The following is a 26972-nucleotide window of genomic DNA, read 5'->3' as shown; positions in this document are numbered from 1 at the left end:
CCATCTTGTGGTCGTCACTGGTCTTTCCACTAGGTCGTACGGACTCATTTACGTGATGACGTTGCCATGTTACGTACGGCTACTTCCGTTGTTTACTTGTCGACGGTTTCGGAACCGTCGACAAGCAACCTTGAATGTTTACATGGGCGAAATGTTAATTCACAGTAGACTTCAAAATAGACTTTAAATTAATCTGGGTGACTAAATTCGAATTAAATTTTGGACGCTAGCTAACGTCAGCTAGCTATTTAGCCCGTTATCGTGTTTTTCGATTAGCCTCTTTCGGCTTACTTTTCCCCCCACGAATTAAAGGCCATAGATTCGGCTTCTTATTCGTGTATTTTGTTTATTTTCTGCATCGAGGATTTACCTTTCTCGCAAAAGAAAAAATGAATATTTTGCCGAAAAAGAGTTGGCACGTGCGCAATAAAGACAACGTCGCGCGCGTGCGTCGAGACGAAGAGCGCGCGGCCGAGGAGGAGAAAGAATTACGGCGGCGCGCAGAGCTCGCGGAGCAAGAGGTAACCATGGCAACCCCGTCATACGGGTATAAGATATGATTTAAACCAATGTTTAAATTTATATATAATATATTTTACACTATATATTATTTCTATTGTTGTTTTAGAAGATTTTTGTTTACATTTTTTAACTTTTTTATTGTATTCTTGTATGCATGCGTGAATACTCATGTAATTTCAATTTTAGTTAATCTGTCATGAAAGTGTGGAAGTCAGTAAGTTTATCTAAGCATAAAAAAATGTCATGAATCACAATTAAAAGTCTTATTATTATTGTTAGTGATTCTGATGCTGCATGTTTTTTATTTTTTCCCCTCTCCTTCCCTGAAGGCTCGGACAGCGTATCTACGGAGGAAATCCCGCGCGGCGCTCGATCACACAGCAGGACAAGTGGACGAGGGAGAGACGTGTGGAGAGACCGGCAGGACTGAGCATCTCAACCTGTTTCCTCTGGAGGACTCGTCGGAGAAGAAAGGCAACGCCGAGTACCTGCGCGAGAAGAAAGAGGAGAAGGTGCGTGTGAAGAACATAACGCATGACTCGATAAAGCCATAACGTTTCATAAAGAGTGAGTGTGAGGGCAGTTCTGTTACGACCGGTAATGCGGTGTACACCTGCTTACCATCCGACACTGTCCGAGCAGAGCAGAGAACCGGCACCGGGTCTTTCACACGCATCAATAATGGCACCCGGTGCACTATTCTGCCACTGTAGAGAGATGTAATGCATTACGTGTCGTCGGAACTTATAAAACTAACTTCTACAATCTGGAAAGAATGAGTGATCAAGTAAAGCATGGTATTTCTGCCCCAGCATCCAGCCCACTTCCTGTCGGTTGGGTCCCATTAATAGATGAGTGCATTAGATGAGTAATTGAGTCGTGCTCACTAACTATTCTTCTAGGCAGCGTAATAATTAGGATCTTCTGCCTATTAAACAGTAACATATTTAAATGAATGATAAAAAAGTAAACGTCACACGTTGTCCTTTTGGGAGGAATATAGTTTTACATCCAAGTCACACACACTGAGCTTTTCGGAAACACACACACGCACACCATTGTGACGCTGATTGACTCGTTTTCTTTTGCTTGTCAATCAGGAGAAACAGGAGCGTGCTATTGGTCTGTTGGTGTCTCTTGGCCCCGCCCCTGGTACTGAGGCCACTCCCTGGTATCTGAAGGAGAGAGAGAGAGACAAGGACGGAGAGAAGGAGAGAGAGAGAGACAAGGACGGAGAGAAGGAGAGAGAGAGACAAGACAAGGGCAAAAGGAAGGTTATAAGTGAGGAGGAGAGAGAGAAGAAGGACCGGAAGTTAAAGGTACTGTGAATCTTAACAGTAATAGTAATAATAATAATACACACTGTGTGTGTGATGCATCAATAACGTGTCCTATACTAATGATGTATTTAAGTGGGAAATGTGTCTGCTTGTTCCTGTGTACCTGTGTAGGACAGTCTGGACCCTCTGAAGGACATCAAAAAAGCTCTGGCAGTGAAAGACAGGAAGGAGAAAAAGCACAAGAAGAAGGAGAAGAGAGATAAAGGGGAGAGGACGAGTGCCGGGAGGTGAGGAGAGTCTCGTTTCAATTCATTTAAATATCAGAGCATTTCTTAAACAGATTAGATGGATGGACAGACAGGTGGATGGATTATAGACATAGGTGAGCATGCAGATAGATAGATAGATAGATAGGTGGATAGGTGGATAGATAGCTGGCTAGATAGATAGGTGGCTAGATGGATGAATGGATAATACATATAGATAGATAGATAGATAGATAGATAGATAGGTGGCTGGATGAATGGATGGATAATAGATAGATAGGTGGATGGATGGATGAATGGATAATACAGACAGACAGATAGATAGACAGACAGACAGAGATAGATATATAGATAGGTGGATGAATGAATGGATAATAGACATAGAGAGATAGATAGATAGGTGGATGGGTGGATAATAGACATAGATGATAGATAGGTGGAAAGATAATAAACATAGAAAGGTAGATAGGTGTCTGGATAAATGGATGGATAATAGATAGATAGATGGATGGATGGATGAATGGATAATACAGATAGACAGAGATAGGTAGCTGGATGAATGAATGGATAATAGACAGATATATAGATAGGTGGATGAATGAATGGATAATAGACATAGAGAGATAGATAGATAGGTGGATGAATGAATGGATAATAGACATAGAGAGATAGATAGATAGGTGGATGGATGGATGGATAATAGACATAGATAGATAGATAGGTGGAAAGATAATAAACATAGAAAGGTGGATAGATAGATAGGTGGCTGGATGAATGGATGGATAATAGCTGGATGAATGAATGGATAATACAGATAGACAGAGAGATAGATAGGTGGATGAATGAATGGATAATAGACATACATAGATAGATAGATAATAAAGAGAAAGGTGGATAGATGGATGGATGGATGGATAATACAGATAGACAGACAGAGATAGATAGGTGGATGAATGAATGGATAATAGACATAGATAGAAAGATAGATAGATAGATAGATAATAAAGAGAAAGATGGATAGATAGATAGATAGGTGGCTGGATGAATGGATGGATAATAGATAGATAGGTGGATGGATGGATGAATGGATAATATAGATAGATAGATAATAAAGAGAAAGGTGGATAGATAGATGGATGGATGGATGGATGAATGGATAATACAGATAGATAGATAGGTGGCTGGATGAATGGATGGATAATACAGACAAATGGATAGACAGACAGAGAGATAGATATATAGATAGATAGATAGATAGATAGATAGATAGGTGGATAGATAGATAGATAGGTGGATGGATGGATAATAGACATAGATGATAGGTGGAAAGATAATAAATATAGAAAGGTGGATAGATAGATAGGTGTCTGGATAAATGGATGGATAATAGGTAGATAGATGGATGGATGAATGGATAATACAGATAGACAGACAGAGAGCTAGGTAGCTGGATGAATGAATGGATAATAGACAGATATATAGATGGGTGGATGAACGAATGGATAATAGACATAGATAGGTGGAAAGGTAAACATAGAAAGGTGGATAGATAGATAGGTGGCTGGATGAATGGATGGATAATAGATAGATGGATGGATGGATGGATGGATGGATAATACAGATAGAGAGATAGATAGGTGGATGAATGAATGGATAATAGACATACATAGATAGATAGATAGACATAGAGAGGTAGATAGATAGATAATAAAGAGAAAGGTGGATAGATAGATGGATGGATGGATGGATGGATAATACAGATAGACAGACAGAGAGATAGATAGGTGGATGAATGAATGGATAATAGACATAGATAGAAAGATAGATAGATCATAAAGAGAAAGGTGGATAGATATATAGGTGGCTGGATGGATGAATGGATAATACAGATAGATAGATAGGTGGCTGGATGAATGGATGGATAATACAGACAAATGGATAGACAGACAGAGAGATAGATATATAGATAGATAGATAGATAGGTGGATAGATAGATAGATAGATAGATAGGTGGATGGATGGATAATAGACATAGATGATAGGTGGAAAGATAATAAATATAGAAAGGTGGATAGATAGATAGGTGTCTGGATAAATGGATGGATAATAGATAGATAGATGGATGGATGAATGGATAATACAGATAGACAGACAGAGAGCTAGGTAGCTGGATGAATGAATGGATAATAGACAGATATATAGATGGGTGGATGAACGAATGGATAATAGACATAGATAGGTGGAAAGATAAACATAGAAAGGTGGATAGATAGATAGGTGGCTGGATGAATGGATGGATAATAGATAGATGGATGGATGGATGGATGGATGGATAATACAGATAGAGAGATAGATAGGTGGATGAATGAATGGATAATAGACATACATAGATAGATAGATAGACATAGAGAGGTAGATAGATAGATAATAAAGAGAAAGGTGGATAGATAGATGGATGGATGGATGGATGGATAATACAGATAGACAGACAGAGAGATAGATAGGTGGATGAATGAATGGATAATAGACATAGATAGAAAGATAGATAGATCATAAAGAGGAAGGTGGATAGATATATAGGTGGCTGGATGGATAATAGAAAAGATAGATGGATGGATGAATGGATAATACAGATAGACAGACAGAGAGATAGATAGGTGGATGAATGAATGGATAATAGATAGATAGGTGGATGGATGGATGAATGTATAATAGACATAGAGAGATAGATATATAGGTGGATGGATGGATGGATAATAGACATATATAGATGGATGGATAATAGACATAGAGAGATAGATAGGTGGATGGATGGATAATAGACATAGATAGATGGATTGATGGATGGATGAATGGATAATAGATAGGTAGATAGATAGATAGGTGAATAGATGAATGGATGGATAATAGACATAGATAAATAGATAGATAGGTGGGTGGATGGATGGATAATAGACATAGATAGATAGGTGGATAGATGAATGGATGGATAATAGACATAGATAGGTGGGTGGATGGATGGATGGATAATAGACATAGATAGATGGATGGATGGATGGATAATGGACATGGAGAGATAGATAGGTGGATGGATGGATAATAGACATAGATAGATAGGTGGATAGATGAATGGATGGATAATAGACAGGTAGATAGATAGGTGAATAGATGAATGGATGGATAATAGACATAGATAAATAGATAGATAGGTGGGTGGATGGATGGATAATAGACATAGATAGATAGGTGGATAGATGAATGGATGGATAATAGACATAGATAGGTGGGTGGATGGATGGATGGATAATAGACATAGATAGATGGATGGATGGATGGATAATGGACATGGAGAGATAGATAGGTGGATGGATGGATAATAGACATAGATAGATAGGTGGATAGATGAATGGATGGATAATAGACAGATAGACAGGTAGATGGGTGAATGAATGGATGGATAATAGAGAGGTGGCTGGATGGATGATACACGTAGATAGTTAGACAGACAGGTGGATGGTTGCTTGGATGCCAGAAACATAATTACAGACAGACAGATTGGATGAATGTTTGGATAAACAGATACACCGATGAACAGATAGACAGATGTTGTTGTTTTGTTTTTTTATAAATAGACAGATACAGATTAGATAAATAAATGGGAAGGTATAAATAGACAGAGAAAGGGAAAATAGATAACTGGATACACACATGGATAGAGAGACATATAAAAGAAAGTGAAAGTGAACTGTTGCTAAACAAGCCTTGAGTAAACAATAAATCGATCTGCCCTACTGTTCAGCTCGAAGGAGCAACTGCGTGCGGAGCGACTGCAGAGGGAAGCGGAGGAGAGGAGACGTGCTCAGGCCCTGCTGGACCAGAGGAACGGAGTGGGCGGAGCCAAGGATGGACAGAAGGAGTCGGAGGAGAGAGACAGACCCTACAACAGCGCATACTTTCCAGAACTAGTACGCAAGAGATCGAGAAGAGACAGAGACAGAGAGATATATGACTTCCTGAATTCAAAGTCCTAGACTCTCCTGTTTATTTCGACTGAAGCTCCGCCTCCACCTGGACGTCTCACGTGCTTTATGCTTTAAAGCAAAGTATGACGTCCTCGACGTGATGTCATCAAAAAAGTGCCATCAAGCACAAGCAGTCACAGAGACACAGGAACACACATAACCTATGGTTTCATTTATCTCTCTCACACACACACACACACACACACACACACAGTCCCCATACCCCTGTATCTCATAAGTGTGTTTATGTGAGCTGGAATATAAAATCTGTGTAAAGTATAGATCATTCCTGATGTTCTTTCCTTACGTGTTTACAAAGTATCGATGTCTGGTTACCAAACACGATGTCTGGTTCCTACACAGTAGTTAAGCATTTGAAGTCTCAAAATGTTTTCTTTTCGTCCTGCCTTCGTTATCAAATTTCATGTTAAAATTTTCCCAAAGACCTTGCTATTAAAAATCCTTTAACCAAGCTAGCTCTCACTTCTCATGCACGCTCATTTTTTTTTAATCCAATATCCCTGTCTTCTTTCATGTCCATGTAGGTAATCGTTGCAACATTTCTACTAAATCAAGCCTTTTCTAAAGTTTCATCTTTGCTTTGTATTGTTCTGTACATGTGCATGTTTGGTTATTTTATTACCGATCTCCTAAGTTATGTTTTGATGAGGTTGCAATAATGGTTCTGTAAAATATGTGATAAATACCAACGGTTTTATGGATGCACGTGACAACATGCATTGGCATTTATTGGGGGAGTAGGATTTGGCTCGGGCGATTTGACTCAATCGGTTTAAAAAAGGAACGATTATAAGTGGATCATCAAATATCGAATCCTTGTCTTCTGAATCGAAACTGTATGGAAGCAGAGTCAGTGATAAAGTCAAATATTTTCACCTTGTGTCGTATTATATCGTAGCAGACTCAATATTATCAAATATTGCCGCCTTATGAATCGAAATCGTAGCAGATTCGATGTTATCGTCAAATGTTGAGTTTTTTAATGAAAATAATATAGCAGGTTTAAAGTTAGCTGCAAATATTGTTGCATCTGGAATCGAAATTACATCGTATCAGATTTACTATTATCAAATATTGCCACCTTGTGAATTGAAATTGTATCGCATTACATCGTAGCAGATTCGATGTTATCATCGAATGTTGCGTTTTGAATTGAAATCGTATCGCGTTGTATCTTCAGATCCGATGTTATCGTCAACTGTCGCGTTCGGAATCGAAATAATATAGCAGGCTCAAATTTATCGGCAAATATTGTCGCGTTTTGAATCGAAATTATATATCGTATTACATCGTAGCAGATTCAGTGTTATCGTCAAAATCGAATCGTTGCCATAAGATTCGATGAATATGCTCTCGTATCGTGTTGGAAGCTTGGTGTTTACACTCCTGTGGTATTTATCACATTCTTTTACAGAACCGTTGCTTCATAGCAGCATTCACTACAATGAGTGAGCACGCGCTGTTTTTTTTTTTGTTTGTTTTAATAAAAAGAACAAGGTCGCGCGCTCTGTTTTTTTTTAATTATTTAAAAAAAACACACACATACACAAATGTAATGCCTATCATTAATGTTACAGACAAAGGCGACAGTTAGCCGATTGTTCAGCTTGTCCGCGTGCTCATTCTGTTTATATATTTATATATATATATATATATATATATATATATATATATATATATATATATATATATATAAAACAAACCATATTTTGAACAGGTTCTATTGGAGCTCGCGCAAACTGAACAGTTCTGTAGAAAAACAATCTGGGTTTACGCGCTCACGCAGACACGCACGCACGCACGCACGCGACAAGACGCGACCCCGAAGAACGTCTCGCGCGCGCACCTCTCTAGACAGGCGGAGGGCAACGGAAAATAACAGACACTATTTAAAATAATAATAATAATAATAATAAAAACCCAAACCAAAACAGTAAAATAAATGCGAGTCTGTGGTAGACAGAAGGATCCTGAGAGCAGAGGTCGACCCGAGCTTTCTTATCTGGATTATTATTATTATTATTTGATGTATATATTTATAATGAGATAATTAAAGATGAAGGCGGACATGGTGATGCTGAAGATGGTGTTGTCGTTAGGGTGAGAGGAGCACAAAAGAAAAAAAATCCTCTCACTGACGGAGAAGAAAGGGAAGAAGGAAAAGACAAACAACAAACCGTAAAGAAGAAAGAAAGGAAGGAAGGAAGAAAGAAAGAAAGGTAGCACAGCTGCTGCTCGGATGCTGCCGCCATCGCCGCTATGCTAACGCGGAGCTGGGTGATGCTGCTCGCGGGGCTCATGTCAAGCTTCTTCCCGGACAGAGCTCACGGAGCCCCGCAGCCAGAAGGTGAGACGGGTCGGTCAGGCTGGGAGGATGATGATTACTGCGTGTTAAACACGGTTCAGACGGTACACACAGAAATACATTTTCATTGCATGTAGACTACATTTCAGCACAGTGATATAAGGTTGTTGTTGTTGTGCTAAAAGATGCTCCATTTAGCTCCCTTACCTTGCCTAGAAATATGAAAGGGCAGACATGTTCTGTATAGCTCAGTCTTTATAATTAAACTTTTTATGTTTTTGTTTTTTTAAAGCAGATATTAGTATTACTAATACTAAGCTAATGATTAAATAACCTTAATCTAAACCTTAATATATATATATATATATATATATATATATATATATATATATAAAATTTTTACTAAATTTTTTACAATTATTAATGATATATAATGGCATTTCACACATTGCACAAAATAAACACACTCTATGGTGTTTGTTTATTTATTTATTTATGCATTTATGTATTTTGTAACGCTGAAAGAGTACGCCAAGGTTGCGCATGCGCACTATGTTCTGTTTTGGCAGACCCCGCTCCCCCCCCGCTTGTTTTTATTTATTTTTTATTTTTTAAACATTTTATTGCATTGTGTTCACATTTACGTCGTACGTTTAAGGTATGAATCTAGATGTAGATATTTAGAGCTAGTTGTTTTTTTGTGTAATATGTTTTCTTTTAAACGGTGGACCAAACTAAATAAATAAATAAATAAATAAATAAAAATCACTGTTATTGTCCCACCACGTGATCTGAAACATTGACGATTTAAGCTCCGCCCCATTCGCGATGACGCCATTTCGTTACTCGCTGAAAATGTTGTCGTTATGATGTACAGTTTATATTTGCATAAAAAGACAGTTTATTGTTTTTATTTCAATAAACAACCTGTAATGCTTTACAAGAAGTGATTTTCCAACAAACCTTTATGTAAAAGTCTTTCTTGACTACAAGAGAAAGTTACCAGAGAGCATCTACATTCCTTGGGTATAATAAGTATGCAGATTTATGCATATTTGATGAAGCCTCATTTGCATAAACAAACGAGAAAGTTCCAATGCAAAATAATAATGCTTGTTAGATCAGCAATCAGCTGGTGATTATTTATTTATTTATGATATCTATTGTTTTTTTAAATAACCCTATTCACCTGTAGTCTAGCTATTTATCTCTCTATCTATCTGTCTATCTATCTATCTCTCTATCTACCTGTCTATCTATCTCTGTCTATCTATCTATCTATCTGTCTGTCTGTCTGTCTATCTATCTATTATATTATACTGTTACAAACTATTTTGTTCTTCTATAGTTAAATTTTTTTAAAAATAAGTTTAATGAACACCTCATCACTGAGGTCACTCGTATGCTTTTCAATGTGTGTGTGTGTGTGTGTGTGAGTGAAATTTCCATACTGAAGTTTTTATTTTAACCCCTATGCACCCTTCCCTTCTCTCTTCCACAGATGGTTCAGTCCACACACACGAGCCAGTTGAGGTACTCGTTTAAAAAAACAAACAAACAAACAAACAAAAAAACAACACTCCCCCCCCCACCTTTCTCACTTGGTATCTTCCCTAATCCGAGTGAATCTTTGGCTCTGTCCCAAACTCTAGTGTTTAGGACTAATTAGTATGCAAACTGGAACGTAAGGATTTACAGAAACTCGAGCGCACGTAGGGGTTATGTTATTGGCATTGTATTTCCCACAATGCACCGTGATCGCCGTGATTTGTGTTCCAAAATGTAACGTGTGCAATAAAATAGCACATGATAGTAGCTTCGTCAGCCAAGTGCCCTTGTGTGAGACGCCAGCGTTTGGGACACAGCCGTCCGCTCTCAATCCCAGAGACAGGCCCGGTACCGACCCGATAGTGTCCCGCCCCTCTCAGTGACCACCACACGGACTGTCTCCTTTACTTCCCTAAACTCTAACCTGTGATTTTTCCTCCTAACCTCCGGCTCCGTTCTGATCTCCTCCTCTTCTCCCCCCTTCTCTCACCAGCTTTCCAATGAGCGCACTTCATTGGGTACTTCCTGTCTTCTGTTCTGAATGTTACTGCTAAGTGCTAACCTTAACTCTCCTCTCCCTTCTCAGTGACACTTTTCCCAAAAAGGAATATATGCAACCTCTTTCTCTCTCTCTCTCTCTCTCTCTCTCTCTCTCTCTCCGTGATCTTTTTCTCTTCTTTTGTTTCACGATCTGATTTGTCTCTCAGCAGTATTACGATGGATATGTGTAGTTCAATGCCATATCTGACTTCGCTATCTCTTCTTTCCTCTTCTTCCCTTCTTCCTTTACCTCCCTTCTCCTGCCCTCTTTCCCTTGTCCCTTCTTCTGCCCCCATTTTTCATTTTTCCCTTTCATTTTTTTACACACCCTCTCTCTTCTATTGTTATTGCATTCTTTTCTCCTGTCTTTCTCCCCTTCTCATTATTTTTCATCTCTCCCGTTTGCGTTGCTTTTTTTTTTTGCTTCACTCTTTCTCTCTCCCTTTGTCTCTGTCTGTCTCTCTGTTGTCCTTGTTACAGTGTCTTTCTCGCGGGACGTGTCTCTCTCTCCTCCAGCCTACGTGGTCATCCTGGTCTCCTGCTCGGGCCTCGTCTCCTTCATCCTGCTGCTCCTCACCTGTCTGTGCTGCAAGAGAGGAAGCGTCGGCTTCAACGTGAGTCTCACGTACACCTCTTCATTTTCACACGTCTTCAACATGCAGCTTTATCATCACTTTAGCTTCTCTCTTTCTCGCTCTATATCTCTCTCTGTCTGTCTCATTCCGTCTCTCTCGCTCTCTCTGTCTCATTCTGTATCTCTCTCTCTCTCTCTGTCTCATTCTGTATCTCTCTCTCTCTCTGTCTGTCATTCTGTATCTCTCTCTCTGTCTCTCATTCTGTATCTCTCTCTCTCTCTGTCTCTCATTCTGTATCTCTCTCTCTCTGTCTCATTCTGTATCTCTCTCTCTCTGTCTGTCATTCTGTATCTCTCTCTCTGTCTCTCATTCTGTATCTCTCTCTCTCTCTATCTCTCATTCTGTATCTCTCTCTCTGTCTCATTCTGTATCTCTCTCTCTATCTGCCTCACTTTATTGCTTTCTATATTTCTCTGTCTGTCTCTCTCTCTCACTCGCTGCCCGTCTCCATCTCTCTCTCCGCTGTCTCTTACTCTCTCTCATTCTGTCTCTCATCATCGCTGTCTGTCATTCGCTGTCTCTCTCTTTCTCTTTCTCACTCTCTCATTCTGCCTCATTCTGTTTCTGTCTCTCTCTGTCTCACGTTATTGCTGTCTGTCTTTCTCTGTCTGTCTCTCTCTCTGTCTTATCCTCTGTCTCTCTCTGTCTCACTTTATCACTGTCTGTCTCTCTCTGTCTCTCTCTGTCTTATTCTCTGTCTCTCTCTTATGTTATTGCTGTCTGTCTTTCTCTGTTTCTGTCTGTGTCTCTCTGTCTTATTCTCTGTCTCTCTCTTATGTTATTGCTGTCTGTCTTTCTCTGTTTCTGTCTGTCTCTCTCTCTGTCTTATTCTCTGTCTTTCTCTGTCTCACTCTTTGTCTGTTTCTGTCTCTGTCTCACTCGCTGTCTATTTCTGTCTATGCCTGTCTCACTCTCTGTCTCACTCTCTGTCTCTCTTTGTCTTTCTCTGCCGGTTTCTGTCCCTATATGTATCGCTCTCCGCTTCTTGCTGTCTCATTCTCTGTCTCTCGATGTGTTATTGTCATTCCATCTCTCTCACTCTCTCTCTCTCACTCTCTCTCTCACGCGCTCACTCTCTCTTTTATACTCTCTCAGGAGCTTGATAATACAGATGGTGAAGAATGTTCCAGTCCCGTTCCTGAGGACAGCGTGTCCTCGTGTGTGTCTCTGCCCGAGGTTTACACACTTCCTCTGCGAGACAGAGCATGCTCAGCGCTGCCTAATGGCACAGGTAGAAAAACACACACACACACACACACACACGTACAGCCCATAACACACATCATTATCATCGTACAGTGCATAAATAATATCAGATGTACGACCTAAGACACAGATTTATTTGCACAGGGTCGAGTACCCAGTGTTTTCGCAGACACACTCTCAACTACCTGCAGGAGATCGGAAACGGCTGGTTTGGAAAGGTATATTACGTTTATAAACGTTACGCTAATGACATATAAATCAAATTAATCATAGAATTATTTTACAGTGATCACTCCTGACTTTCATAGAGAAAATTCCCATCGTTGCAATGCATTCTCTCTCTCCCTCTGTCTCTCTTTCTCTCGCTTTCTCCCTCCCTCTCTCGCTCTCTCCCTCCCTCTCTCCCTCTCCCTCTCTCTCTCTCTCGCCCTCTCGCTCTCTCTCGCGCCCTCTCTCTCCCTCTCTCTCTCTTTCTCGCTCCCTCTCTCTCTCTCTCCCTCTCTCTCTCTCTCTCTCTCCCCTCCCCTTCAGGTGATCTTGGCTGAGGTGCTGTGTGACTGCAGCCCCTCTCAGGTAGTGGTTAAAGAGCTGAAGGTCAGCGCCAGTCCTCTAGAGCAGCGCAAATTCCTGGCCGAGGCCGAGCCGTACAGGTGAGAACACCTGTACGCCCCTCTGTCAAAGGGTGGGGAACGGCGGCGGGGGGGGGGGGGGGGGTGTTAGGAGTCAGGGTCGAAAAACCTGAGAAAGCTGAACAGAGACAGGACTAGGAAACCCATGGCGAGAGGATATATAAATAACAGAAAGCAGTGAGGAGGAAGAGCAATAAACCAACAGAATAAATTTCCATGGATAAGAAGCTGTGATCGTATAAGGAACGATTCCAAATCCTAAAACGCATCAGCAGCCAACATTCCTTTTTTTATTTTTTTACCCAAAGTTGTGAGTACGCCTTCTAAGATGTTGGGGGGGGGGATAGAAAAGTTGACAGAGAGCAATGTTATACTCTCTCTCTCTCTATACTGTCAATCAAAGCACCACTAGCCAATCCCGTGCGTCTGTGAGCTCATGTACGCGGAACAGGGTGCATAGCGCTTTCAGCTGATGTTACAGGGAACAAAATGGTACAAAATACTGTATATAAGCTGACTGAACTGGCTAAAATATTTTTCTGCAATATTAACTATTTAAATAATACCCCCCCTTCCCCCGCCCCGCTTTCTTTTCCGAACATCATTCCCGTGTCTTTCTGTTTGTTTTGTTCTGAAACGTAAGTACTCCCGCATATTCGATAACTCTTGGGAGACCAGGTGAGGTGTGCAGTATCCTCATAATGGCTTATTTTAACACAACGCCTTATCAGATGTCAATTATTATACGATTACTCGATGATGATGTGAAACCGTATGCAGTGCTGTATGATTGTGGGAGATGTAGTGTATCAAGTGCATTATTGTTTTAACTGGGTTACTGAACACTCAGCATAACTGACCTATATACTATACACATTCTCGCTCTCTCTCTTGCGCGCTCTCTCTCTCTCTCTCTTCATTTTTTTAATTTAGACTGCTTTCCTGGCGTACATCGCTGAGAGTGTAACCATCACTTATATAATCACTTGTATACGAATATGTGATTTTGAATATGTACATATGTATATTCCTAGAATGAAAGAAAAACTGGGGTCTTAAAAAAAAAAACAACAAAGATTGTATGAGACTTTGAGTTCCATGCTTAGAATTTGTCCTTCCCAACTTCAATTACATCTCTCTCTCTCTCTCTGTCTCTCTGTCCTGCGGCCCCACAGGAGTCTCCACCACCCCAACATCCTGCAGTGTTTGGGTCAGTGCAGTGAGAGTATTCCTTATCTGCTGGTTATGGAGTTCTGCCAGCTGGTGAGAATGAAGTTTCTATCGCCTATCTCTCTATCCGGTCCGTTCTCAGACAATTATAACATGCTGTACAAGTGTTGCCGAGCTCTTGCGTTCTAAAACACAACTACAAAGGGTCTTGCTTGATGAAGAGCCATTTGTACTGTAGATGTCTCTTCCAGTCTTTAATATCGTCCACAAACCGTGTTTTGTACGAGAATAATTAAACTTTTTTAAAAAAACACCATCTTGCTTCCAGGGCGATCTCAAACGGTATTTGAGAGCTCAGAGGAAGTCGGACGGCATGACCCCTGACCTTTTGAACCGTGACCTTTTGACCTTGCAGCGAATGGCGTACGAGATAACGTCGGGTCTTTTACACCTTCATGAGAACAACTACATACACAGGTGAGCGTGAACGAAGCCCAAAGGCACCCTGAGACTGTTTGTGTCCTGATTGGCTCTGTCTCTTTCAGATAATATTGTTGATTTTTATTGATGATTTTTAACGAACTCGTGATTTTGCTAAGGAGCATTGCAGTTAGGTTTAGGATTTACTATTTACTTGTTTTCTATAGCGATCTTGCACTGAGGAACTGCCTGCTTACTTCAGACCTGACAGTCCGGATCGGAGATTACGGCCTCTCGCACAACCACTACAAGGTACTGCAGTATGACCTTTTTTTATTCAGTGAAGCTGGGTCCGAATGTAGCAGGAAGGACTTTTATTATTGTTAAGATACGATCCCATATCATGGGTCACAATGCCAAGAGCTCTTGGCGTCAACACCAGAATAGATACTTTATAGTGCAGCCAATGATATATATATATATATTTAAAAAATTAGGGAAAAACTTAGAACTAGACTACTATCCTATTATCCTTCAGGACTCGAGATCGACCGATGATCGGTTTTACTGATATTTAAGCATTATTCCATAATCGGATATCGGTTTTGTAATATCGGCTCCACCGATAAACGGCACCATCTTGTGGGTGTTTCGAGAATTGTGTGCAGGACCACCATTGCAGTGTTAAATCTGAGGGGAAATGAGTCGACAACGGCATGCACGGGTAAAGTATTTTTGTTTTTTGTTTTAATTAATATACTTTATTTAACATAACAGCCAGTTAAGAAATAGAGACGAACTCACAGAGTCACTTACTAAAGTGACTTACTAAAGAACTCACTAAAGACACTTTAGTAAAAGTGTACTTTATTTTTTTTTTTGCACTCTTTCAGACCCCTCTTGTATTCGAGGAGGAAGTGAAATTGACAGAATTGTTGTAAATAAAACGGTTTGTTCAGTTCAGTGGTGGTGTTATCATTGTGTCCAAAACAGAAGTAGAACAATAAATAAATATATATCAGGGTTCTGCATATCGGTTATCGGGCACATTAACACACAAATAATCAGTATCAGTAATTTAAAAAAAATCAATATCGGTCGATCTCTATTCAGGAGCCAAATGACACTGTTGGAATTTTTGTAGCGAGTGTCTATGAGGCTAAGACGGATCAGCTTAGCAGGTGGATGTAAACGGTCTCCAGAACACAGAACAGATTACTGAAAGGACAAGGAAGAAGAGCAGTTCAAATCAGTAAGATAGAAACAAGAAACCGCTAGAACCAATCACACTAGAGGCCTAATCATCATCATCATCATCATAATAATAATAATAATAATAATAATGAGCAAATATGCCCAATGTGTCCCTGTGTTTTTTTTTTCTGATTCAAACAGGAGGACTATTATTTAACGCCAGATAAGCTGTGGATTCCTCTGCGCTGGATTGCTCCAGAGCTGCTGGAGGAGTTTAGAGGAGAATTAATGGTTACAGACCAGACGAAGACCAGCAACGTGTGGTAAGGACCACTATTTGTACCACTATAGGATCTGAGCTGATATTATTTGGTTGTGTGCCATGCTTAGCATGACTGTAACACCGACATGGGTGTAACGCTTGAAAGAAGTTCACCCCGTTTATTAGACACACCAACCTTGACACTGAGTCCGTATTGTGATGCTTTAACCTGAACGCTGCATGGTTTTTTTGAACGACAGGTCCTTAGGCGTGGTGATTTGGGAGCTGTTTGAATTCGGCGCACAGCCTCATCGCCATTTAAGCGATGAAGAAGTTCTCACGTTTGTCATTAAGGAGAGACAGATCACGCTGGCTCAGCCCCGCCTCAAACTCTCCCATGCCGACTACTGGTCAGTTTCACCAATGAATCCTTCCATTACGTTCCAGGTTTAGCGATGCTGTGACTTTTTCAAACAAAAACAAACAGGACATAAGGGGTTAAAAATGGCTTTGGTCCTAACTGCACAGTAAAGGAGGACATAAAACAATGACGTTTTTAAATACATGTTAATTTATATGGGTTTGTCTGTTTTTCAGGTACGAGGTCATGCAGTCGTGCTGGCTTCCACCTCCCCAGCGTCCGACAGTCAACGAAATCTTCATCCTCCTTTCCTCTCTCCTGGCCGTGGAACAAGGAACGAGCAGGAGGAGTGTGGCCGAGGACGAGGAGGAAGACGAGTACGAGGAAGCGCACGGCCGACGGCGGAGAGGAGAAAGCGAGGAGTCGTTCGAGAGGCGATGGGACTCTCTTCGCCCCAGTGCTTTCCAGTCAGCTGCAGGTGAACGACAGAAAGACAGAGGATACAGCAGAGAGGACGGTAACTCCTTCCCTCTTCTGGATCCCGTGAATTCGATTCCTCCTTCGTCACATGAGCTCGACGACATCCTGACAGTCACCGAGACTAGCAAAGGATTGAACTTTGAATATTTCTGGGAGAAAGCACACGGTAGAAGGGGTTATAAACCACTTCCTCCTCCTCAGCCGATACCCACGCCCGTCTCTGGTCATCGTCAGTCTTTGGACACGCCTACAGTCGTGCCTGTGATTAGCGCGCGTAGCCCTTCGTTAGCCAGTGAGTACTACATTCGCTTGGAGGAACACACTCCACAGGACAAATCCACCGATCTTAAAGGGAAGCCATCCTCGTTGCGAACTCGTTCTTCGACTAGTCCTGGCGATTTGGAGTTAGTGGAGATTCCTAGTGGGATGCTCTGTAAGGGAAAGCCTACTTACCAAAACAACGTCGGACAAGGTGCCTCTCAGACACTCCAGACTGTGAGGTCCAGTGAAGTCCAAGTCCTGGTGCCAAACACGGGTCTGGTCGAGTTCAGTAAAGAAAGTTGTAGCAGAGTGACCGATTATGCAGTAGTGGACATCGGAGACCTTAAAAGAGACCCGAACCTGAGACGCTCCGGATCTGTAACATCCCAAGTACCAATCCTTCCACCGAAACCTCGCTCGATGTCCATGTCTTCAGGCAGCAATCTGCTCTCTCGGCCCCTTCCCGTACCTCCGCCTGTATACGCCCGCTCGTATGGCCTAGGTCACTACCCTGCCCCGTCTTATCCCATCAGCAAATCAGAGACTTCAGATTCCTTGTTTACGAGCAGCTGTTCCACCTCAAAACCCAACTTTGATCATCTGGGTTTCAATCGGACACACCAGAGGCTGCCTCCGTCTCCGTCGCATTCGCCATCCATCCCTCCGTCCTCAGCCGGACACTCCATATTTCCTCCACCTCAGGGTTGCCCTCCACCCCTCCCTCCTCACTACAGACCCCAAAAGGATACCTTCCACGGTTATGCAGGCGAAACATTCCCCAGACCTAACAATCCTGCGGTGCACTTAGAAAGAGACCCGTTAAGCTGTGACTATTCTGAGAAGCGGACTGCTGACAGAAGCATGACGTGTTCACAGTCATTGCACGACTCGACCTACGTGATGGACGAGTCCCCGGGAGGCAGAGAATCACCCTATTCCAAAATGTTTCACTCAGAGTCGATTCCAGGACTTGAGAGAAAGTCCTCCTCCAGCACGACGTACTCAGAAGATGACTACAACTCCCCATTTGTTTCTCCGAGTAGACTCAGCAGCGGTACTATCATTGAGCACATCAGCTTGGTCGACGACCCAGATCCTGCTACAGTGGAACTGTTCTCCAGAGGAATGAAACGAACCCAATCGCGTCTTGATACAATTCTTCCAGCTCTCTGGAAGGAGGAGGACGCAGAGATGCATCGCGAGCGAGTTGCAGCTGCTAAGAAGTCGCCCATACACCTGTTCCTGACGGAAATCTCCAACGAACCGTTGGACTCCAACGTGGGGGAAGCCTCATGGGGCAGGGATAATGACAAGCACAGTGGATTTAAAGGGATGCGGCGCTCCCAGTCTCTCCTCACCAAACTCGACTCAGCCACAAACGCATGGGCTTCTGATAAAACCACAGAAGATGACGGTATTAAAAAGAGAGACTTGTTCCTCACTGAGATTGACACCGCAATGTCGGATTGCGAAGACATCTATGATGGCGACGGGGGCGTCCCAGTATCCCGCTTTGGGACCACGCCCTTTCCCTATGCACGTCCCGAAGACTTGTCCACATATGCTGAAGCAGAAGATGTTTTCACCCAAGAAATGAAGAGATCTCAATCTCTACTGTCTGAGATAAACACTGGGAACATGGAGTCAACGACAGAAGACGTGACCAGAGAGGAGTTTCTAAAAGAGATCCAATCAGCTGAGACGTTTCTCACTGAGATAATAACAAGACAAAGCATACAGGAAGAAAGTCATTCACCCGTAGCGATATCGCCCGAATACGAGTCCGTATGCGTTGACCCAACATCCTCACCAACGATAAAATTTGAATCCTTAGCTACACCTTTAAGCGACACGAAAGAGGCCATTTATGCCCAAGTTACCAAGAGAGCTAAAAGAAGTGAAATAAAAGTTGCAGTGCGTCCAGAAATGCCTGTTCTGCAAATTGCATCAGAGCTACAAAGCCTCAAAAAAGAGCCAAATTTATCCACTTATGCTCATCCAGCCAAGGAAGAATCAGATTCAAAACCCCAAAGCCCTGCTGACTTTGTTACTTCAGGCATCCTGCCCAAAACAGGGCTTTTAATGGACCAGACATCTCCTGGGGTAACAGAGAGAACAGATGCCGAGCTGATCAACATTGAAAAGGAAGAACCTCTCCGTAACGTTAGCTTAGAACTCCCGAGACGGTCTGGAGTCCAGTGTTCGTCACAGGATGTCACGAGTAAGGACATAACAGAAGCTAGCGAAGATAGGAGTATCTTGACTGGTAAAACTGAGAGCGTTTGGAAGGTTGTAGAGGGAATCCATGTGCAGGATCCATTGCTGTTCAGAACAGACTCGAGAGACAGTTCATTTGAAAGTTCAGAACTTGGCGTAAAAGAGTCTACTTGTGTAGATATTCCCGATCCTGCCAGTTTATCAGATACCATTGCCTCCACAACTGAACAAGACTGTGGCCAAGTTATACAAATTTGTAAAAGCCAAGACTCCCCTCAGGTCTCCCAAAAGGAGATATTGTTTAACTCCAGTGAGCAAGCTACTTTGACTGACACAGATTTCAATATAAGCACCAGATATGATGCTAAAGAACTAGACCCCCTAAAAGCAGGTATCAGTACAACAGACTCGATGTTATCTCTTGGTGAAGAAAGCACTGATGTGTTACCACTGTCCTTTGCCAGGGAACCAAACTCTGAACAATCTCTATCTACTATTACACCCACAGACTCAACTATGTCACCGCTTACCTCTAGCTCTATGGACTGCCTCACCCCTGGAGACTCGTGGGTTAATGGCGGAGGCACTGGGTGGAGGATCTTGGGTACCGAAACCCCCTATCGAGATTCTGCCTATTTTTCAGACAGTGACTGGGAGGGTGGGGAAGGTTTGCCCAGAAGAGGTTCCGACGGATTGGGTTCTTCTCGTCCAAGCAGTGGTCGAGCAGGTGATAGAGGTACACTGATAGGAATTGAAGAAAAGACTGAGGCGGAGGATGACATTCCGGATGGCAAATCGGTTAAAATATCACTTGACGCCATATTGGATTCAGTGAAAAGCATTACCGAAACGAGTTCTAAACACAATCGCGATTGTACCTTGCTTTCAGGGTTTGAGACTTCTGAGGTCTCAAAAACCGACAACAATGCTATCGACAAGTTGTTTTGTGCTATTCAGGATCCACCACTAAAAGCGTTCCCATGCACCAATGCTTCCGTGTCTACTTTTCAAGTGTCTTCTGTCACCGATTTAAGTGAGGAAAATGAGGTTCAGAACATGAAATTGGCCTCCAAAACAATAGTGCAACCTGTAGAAAAGGTCTACAAGCCAAACGTTGTGGAGGAACTTTTTGAAACTCAGGCCTATTTGAAAGCAAATGTGTATGAATATGAATCGAGGTACGCTTCAGAGGGTGAAGAAGTTCAGAAGGAAGCACTGAGGTCAGAAAAGCATACACTAGATATACAAGACAGTGATGCCAATGAATTGGGCTTGAGGAACCTTACTTTTACAGAAGAAACGGAAGAGCAAGAGGCGAGGTCAGAAGCCGAAAGCCAGTTAACTGAAGCTGAGCTTTGCTTCACCACGAAGAAATCTCCGAACACCGAATGGGAGCAGGAAGGCTCGAGAGACCTTTCTCAAAAGGAATGTTTTGATGACTTTGGGGAGGATGCCTCAAATGTGAAAGCAGATGAATTATGGAATGCTGTTGAAGAGTCTGGGTCCATAAACAGATCTCTGAAGGAAGCAGTTATTTTTCATCGACTCCAGGAAGATGATCATCCAATCTGGAAAGTAGAAAATGACCAGTGGGCGTCGGCTGAAAATGACCAGTGGGCATCGGCTGAAAATAACACGTGGGTATTCACTGAAAATGACAGGAGGGCACCTGATGAAAATGCCCACTGGGCATCCGGTAAAAATGACCAGTGGCCATCAGCTGACAACGACCAGTGGGCATCGACAGACAACGACCAGTGGTCGTCAGCTGAAAACGACCAATTGGCATCAACTAAGAGATCTGAAAAAGAACTAGCGTCAGAATTCTTTCCGTGTTCAGGACAGAACAAGTGCACAGAGGACGAGATATTTGGCACGAGCCATGAATTCTGGGAAACAGAAAACGATGAATTAGCAAAGAGTGAGCCTCATCCCACCATTATGGAGACACATGAAAGAACTTGGACCGACGGAAAGCAAAAATGTCAAGAACGTCAACCAACATTTTCCGGTCGGGCCACGGACGCTCTCGAAACTCAACAGAGGATGGACGTTCACCAGGAAGAGAACAAGGAGGAGCCTGACGTGGAAAATGGAGAACCAGAAAACGGCACGAACGTAAAAGTGGAAGTGGATAATCTGGAGAACCCAGAGCAAGAGCTTCTCACTCACTGTAATGGTGTCGGAAGGCGAAGCTCCAGTGAATGCAAGGTGTACATCCAAAATGAGGCAGAAGATGAATTTCCAGGAGGTGAAGGAAAACAGATCTCTAGCAGACCACAGAACATCCTTGACGTTAAGAACGAGGCTGGAGAAATAGAACACCGTTTTGCTGATTCGGGAAGATTTGAAGGCATGAAGATACAGACTGAGTCTCATACCAATCACAACAATAACTGGGTCACGGCAACTTCTGAAACTGATGAGGCCTTGGCCATAAATAATACTGTTATTAAACCTCACTTAACTTCAGCACTGCAAGACGCATACTTCAGCCCGGACGTTGAGAGTAATCACTGCCAAACATCAAACAGTGAGACAGGCGAGGATATATTTCATGAAAAAGACAGATCAGATTCTCCGTCTTGTCCCGTTCTCACCATTAACGCTGAAGCAGAACCTTGCGCAATCCACAGCAGCAACGTTCAGTGCTGCTCTCCTGCCTTAATGTCTGTGGATATCTCGGACTGCGATGCTTCCCAGCATGCAGAAGCGACCGATTGCCACGGCCCAAATAATTTCCCGAACACGGTGCACCATATAGAGATCAAGTCTGGTCCAGCTGATCAATCCTGGATGGACGTCACTGACCACGAAAGTTTACTGGTCTTCTCCGACCATGCCGATCCCTTTGACCTATCCTCAGCCGAATGCTCGACCAGCACCCGCAGCAAAGGAATTACCGCAAATCTGGGACAAAAACCGTCACTGATCACTGAAAATCAGACCCGTCTGGTATCTGACTGCATAAATGAGGATGAAACGAGGACTAGCAAGTCTCCCTCAGTGATCTCTCAGAGCTCCTTGAACTCCATCCCGGAGCTGCTCATCTCGGAGTGGAAGGATTTGGACGAGGAGGCTCTGGAGGACTTCGAAAAGCTAGAAAAGTTGTGCTGCATTTCCGGAGATGAAGATATCCTCGGAGACCTCTTGCTAGGAAACCTCGAACTACTCGAATCCTTGAAGAAGAATCGTCAGGCTTTCCCGAGCGCCAAGGACGACCGAGATGACTCCGGGATTTCAGACAGCAAGACGAGAGTTGAGCCGAGTGAGGAGGTTCACGGAATCACGGACGAATCGCAGAGCTCGGAAGAAAACGAGCTTCTACTAGAAAAGAAGGAGGGCGTGAAGATCTCACCTGCAGTTTCACCATGTCAGTTAAATGATGGCGCCAAGGGTCAGCGATTGCTGTCGCAAATGCCGGCTAAAAATGGGCTCATGATGCAGGTAAGGCATGCCATCATGCTGGTTTTGAATTGATTTAGTCGCACGGACGCTATAATTTTGACTACGTTACAAACGAGACTTTTTTTTTTCTTGCACACTTTTTGTTTAAGGTTTGTGAAGAAAAACTGCAGTACTCCCTCAGTGAGAATGTTCAAACCAACGTACTATGGGGATCTACCATTACCGACAGCGTGATCCTGCGTCCTTGGGCAGAAACCAGCGCCGGCGCTGCTGCCAACGACGGAGCCTCAACGGGAACCGAGAGGTTTGTCGGGTATGCGTGTGCGCCTAAGCTCGCGGATCACCTTTTATACCTTTTTAATCAGTTTAAGGTGTCAAATCCTGCAAGTCCTAAATCTACCGCTAAATATTAACCACCTGTTCTAATACTGAATGAAAAGTTCTGATGTTTGTATCCTACGATTATAGTTCATGGAAACATAAAGTACGTTTGCAGAAGACCGCCTTCTCCCAATTTTTATTTAAATTTTTTTAATGAACGTATTTCCGTGGTTTGATTTGTCTCCGCAGTAAAGATGAAGCAGTCCCATGTAGCCCAGTTTTGGCCAAAAGTAAAGATGGTGAAGTGGAAGTGGGGACGCTGAAAACCATGGAGAAGGCTGAAGTCACACCTGATCCACCTGCCGCTAACCAAGCTATGAAAGGTACTTATGTTACGTACCAGCTCGGATGTCTCACCCAAAAACATCCAGCTCTTCAGTGAGGAACGTAGTTTAGACACTGATAGTTTAGACTCCATAAACACTGGAACCGGCCACCATCTTGGACTTGTAAGGAATAAAACACTTTGGGGCATGCTGTTATCAGACACTTAATCAACAGTGTGATCGTTACTCGACTCGATCTCCCCAAAGTTGATTATTTTCCTAATAATAGCACACCCTGGAGTATTTCTTATATACCATAGCAATTTGGCAACACTAACATATCGTGATTTATTAAACAAAGGTGTCACGTCATGTTTTTTATCCATTTATAGTTACGTTTACAGGGTACAGAAGTTATATGAAATATTTCTGCTGTGAAAGTCTTTTCTTTTTCCCGGCTCTTCGTTCAACTTATGAAAATTTCCTGAAAGTTTAGTCTAGGCCTTAATTAGGTTGCCAGATTGTTCATGAGGAGAAAAACAAAACAAAACAAAACATGGAATTCCACTTGAGCGGTCCACTCACCCGTCTGCTCTTCTTCTGTTATCACATCATCATCCTCTTTTCCAGCTAAACTGGCCCGCCTCTCCCTCTCTCTCCCCCCATTGCCTCTCTCGCTTCCTCTCTCTCCCGGTTCCAAAGGATTCTGGGAAGGAGGGGAAAGCAGAATCGGCCGGAGAAGAGGCTTCTCGACAGGAAGCGATCCCGAGGAGGACGAGGAGGACGAAGAGCAGGAGGACGAGGCCGCTACGAAGGTCATCGTCGTCACGGAGACCGACGTTCACAAGCGGGTGGGGCTGCGGAGTTTGCTGAAGTCGCCGAAGGAGCCCGTCGACAAGGAAAACCGTGAGCACGGGAGGAACGTGTCCTTTTTCGACGACGTCACCGTCTATCTGTTTGATCAGGTAGACCGCCAAAAAATGCGCTCCTAAATATCTATCAGTGTGCGTAGCTCTGGAATTGTTGGCCAAACACCTGTCGATGTTTTTACCCTACAGGAAACGCCAACCAATGAGCTGAGTTCGGGCTCCACCCCTGCAAGTCCGTCTCCTATCGGAAAGCCCGCCCACTTCGATGGACACGGTTAGTATGTTCCGCCGCAGTGTTTAATCACTTCATCGTGGTTGCGTTTCAGTGTAGCGCATCTGCGAAAGTGAAATGCGGTTTGGAGGCAGAATTACATTCATGTCTGGCAAAAAGTCAGCGTTTCAAGAGCAGTGAAGGTTTAGCTTTACATTGTGGTATGTTTTATGTGCGTCACAAATATTATTGTATTGTACATGTGGTGGGGGGCTTGGGGGTTGGAACTTAAGTGTGATTTTTAGACCACCCTCCCTTACTTAAGCATTGTGTCCTCATAAAAAAATTCAGGTTTTGTGAGGAATAAACAACAACCTGTTTTTGAAAAAAAAATTTCCCCCAGCAGGACCAAGTGGGCACAAAGCCAGCAAGAACAAAGAGCACGCAAAGTCGAAATCAGCACCGAGCTCATCAGCAATGTCAGCATCATCGCGCTTCACCGTCAGTCCCGCTGACGACCCTCATTTAGTCTGACACGCTTTGATGCGCACACACACACACACACATACGCACGCACACACACACACACACACACACACCCTAAGGAAATATGTAGCGCTCTGGAGTGACGCTCATCACCCGGAGGTTATTTTTTTAAACTCGGACTCCTGTTTGTTTGTTTGTTTGTTTGTTTTTTCGAGGCTGGAGAAGAAAAAGAAGAAGAAGAAGAAAAAAAAGAATTCAGGAACTTGTGTCTGATCTGAAACTGAGTTCACGGCTATGCAATAGGAGCCTTGTTACGGTTGTACCAGCTTCACTGCTCTATTTTCACGGCTTCTTAAAGTACATTTGTATTCTGTATTCAGAAAGGGAAGCACTTTTGTTCGACCAGTACCTGTCTATCTGTGAGCTTAAATACAAGTGTTAGGCGTGTACCGACGTCACAGGTTACGACATTATCGCCGTATCGTTGCGCTTCGGGTTTTTCCCACTGTGAAATCCCACGTAGATAGATTCATATTTCTTAGTTTTTTTTTTTGTAATGTATTTTACCATGTTAACTATATCGGGACATGAGATAAAACGGGGAAGACTGTAAACATCCCGTTTCTCCTGATAATTTATTCAAACGTTTCGTAAGCGTCCGCTAACATCAAACATCACGATATATCGTAGACCCGATGATCGGCACGCGCCTAACAGTAAATGTAAATTTGTTCTCGTTGCAGTCGAGGTGAACCCGAAGCCTCTGTATCTTAACAGTGCAGTGCTCTTTTAGTCTTTGTACAAACGAATAGTGACATTACGGCGGTGTACGATCTCATTTTAGGATTTATTTCAACTTTATTCTTAGATTGCACGCAAGAAGAAGGAAAAAAAAGAAAATACTGCTACCACCTGTTCACAACTGAGTTATGTTTTATACAGTGTTTTAATTGCGAAATGTCATTTATTTATTTGTTTGTTTGTTTGTTTGTTTGACTTTTATCCCACCCACCCCACCAACACAAAAAATGATAATAATAATAATAATAATAATTGCACATTTCCTTTGTCTTGGATGTTATGCATTATTTTCATCAGGTGCTACATGCGTCAAAAGCCAGATTATTCCACCTCCATATAAGCTTCGCAATATTTTCTATTATTTACCTACTTCTTTACTAGATGTTAGTCTGTATCGACTTTGTCACATTATAGCGTGTCTATTTGTAAATGTTATTTTGAACTGTGTTGGACACGTTCTTTACGTTATTTATGTTTAAAAGCAATTTTAAAAAAACGAGAAATCGTCCAAAAAACAAACAAAAAAAACCCCAACCCACATGCGTTAGTTAGCGACACACCGATTCATATTTAATTTGACAAATCGGTGTCGGAGGTAGAAAAAAAAAAACAAAAAAAACAAAAAAAACAAAAAAAAAAAACCAACCAGCTCATTTGTAAAAATGGATTTCAGCAACTGTTTCATTGCGAGGTTTCTTAAGGATTATTCTGGGGAGGAAAAAAAAAGGAAACTGTGAAACATTTAACGAACTGTTTGATGAAAAATAAATTGTATTGGCTTATAAAACCCTGGTGTGTTTGGATTTTTTACTCTTTTTTTTTTCTTTTTTCATTTATAAATAAATAAATAAAAGTTTTATAAATGTAACACGGAGCGTTAGTCAGAGCAATACCTGCGATACCAATTCTCTGTGTGACAGCTAACATGTCAAGTTTACTTGACATAACGAATAATTCCCAATTAGAACTGTAAATGCCTATTTCTTCAGGGACGCGTCCTCTTGTTCGGACGGTCGTTTCTATTTAAGCTTAGTATTATTATTGTTGTTATTTTGTCACACGACCTTAAGTTTTGTTGCAAACACAAATAAACTATTGCACTGCAGAATAAGTGGTCTGTGTTGTTATTTTAGGCTACTCATCTCAGTTACGCACTAGGACTTACTCCTGAGAAGTGCCCCTAGAAAAGTAGTTTCATTCAGCAAGTCTGA

The 26972-nt window shown here is 42.3% G+C and overlaps 2 protein-coding genes and 1 long non-coding RNA gene across 3 annotated transcripts; all 3 read left to right on the top strand.

Moving 5' to 3' along the window:
• Nucleotides 1-116: 116 nt before the first annotated feature.
• On the top strand, nucleotides 117-6562 carry leng1 (leukocyte receptor cluster (LRC) member 1). The gene is made up of 5 exons (XM_053616231.1): nucleotides 117-521; nucleotides 852-1034; nucleotides 1623-1841; nucleotides 1974-2089; nucleotides 5868-6562. The coding sequence occupies exons 1-5, from the start codon at nucleotides 390-392 to the stop codon at nucleotides 6097-6099; spliced, it is 882 nt and encodes a 293-aa protein (XP_053472206.1). The 5' UTR covers nucleotides 117-389; the 3' UTR covers nucleotides 6100-6562.
• On the top strand, nucleotides 2096-4451 carry LOC128602477 (uncharacterized). Its single transcript, XR_008384846.1, has 2 exons — nucleotides 2096-2902; nucleotides 3014-4451. It is a non-coding gene; the product is annotated as an uncharacterized LOC128602477 (long non-coding RNA).
• A 1371-nt stretch (nucleotides 6563-7933) lies between the features above and the next one.
• On the top strand, nucleotides 7934-26661 carry lmtk3 (lemur tyrosine kinase 3). Its single transcript, XM_053638290.1, has 15 exons — nucleotides 7934-8458; nucleotides 10985-12370; nucleotides 12490-12563; nucleotides 12877-12995; nucleotides 14150-14237; nucleotides 14473-14621; nucleotides 14792-14876; nucleotides 15960-16081; nucleotides 16281-16430; nucleotides 16618-22786; nucleotides 22897-23060; nucleotides 23318-23451; nucleotides 24097-24359; nucleotides 24453-24537; nucleotides 24878-26661. Exons 1-15 carry the CDS (start codon nucleotides 8371-8373, stop codon nucleotides 25006-25008), a joined length of 9207 nt encoding a protein of 3068 aa, XP_053494265.1. The 5' UTR covers nucleotides 7934-8370; the 3' UTR covers nucleotides 25009-26661.
• Nucleotides 26662-26972: the final 311 nt, after the last annotated feature.

The sequence above is a fragment of the Ictalurus furcatus genome, chromosome 1, assembly GCF_023375685.1.
Source record: "Ictalurus furcatus strain D&B chromosome 1, Billie_1.0, whole genome shotgun sequence".
In the NCBI taxonomy this organism is placed as follows: domain Eukaryota; kingdom Metazoa; phylum Chordata; class Actinopteri; order Siluriformes; family Ictaluridae; genus Ictalurus; species Ictalurus furcatus.
The sequence above is the reverse complement of the archived record's forward strand: the minus strand, read 5'-3'. Positions and strand labels throughout refer to the sequence as shown.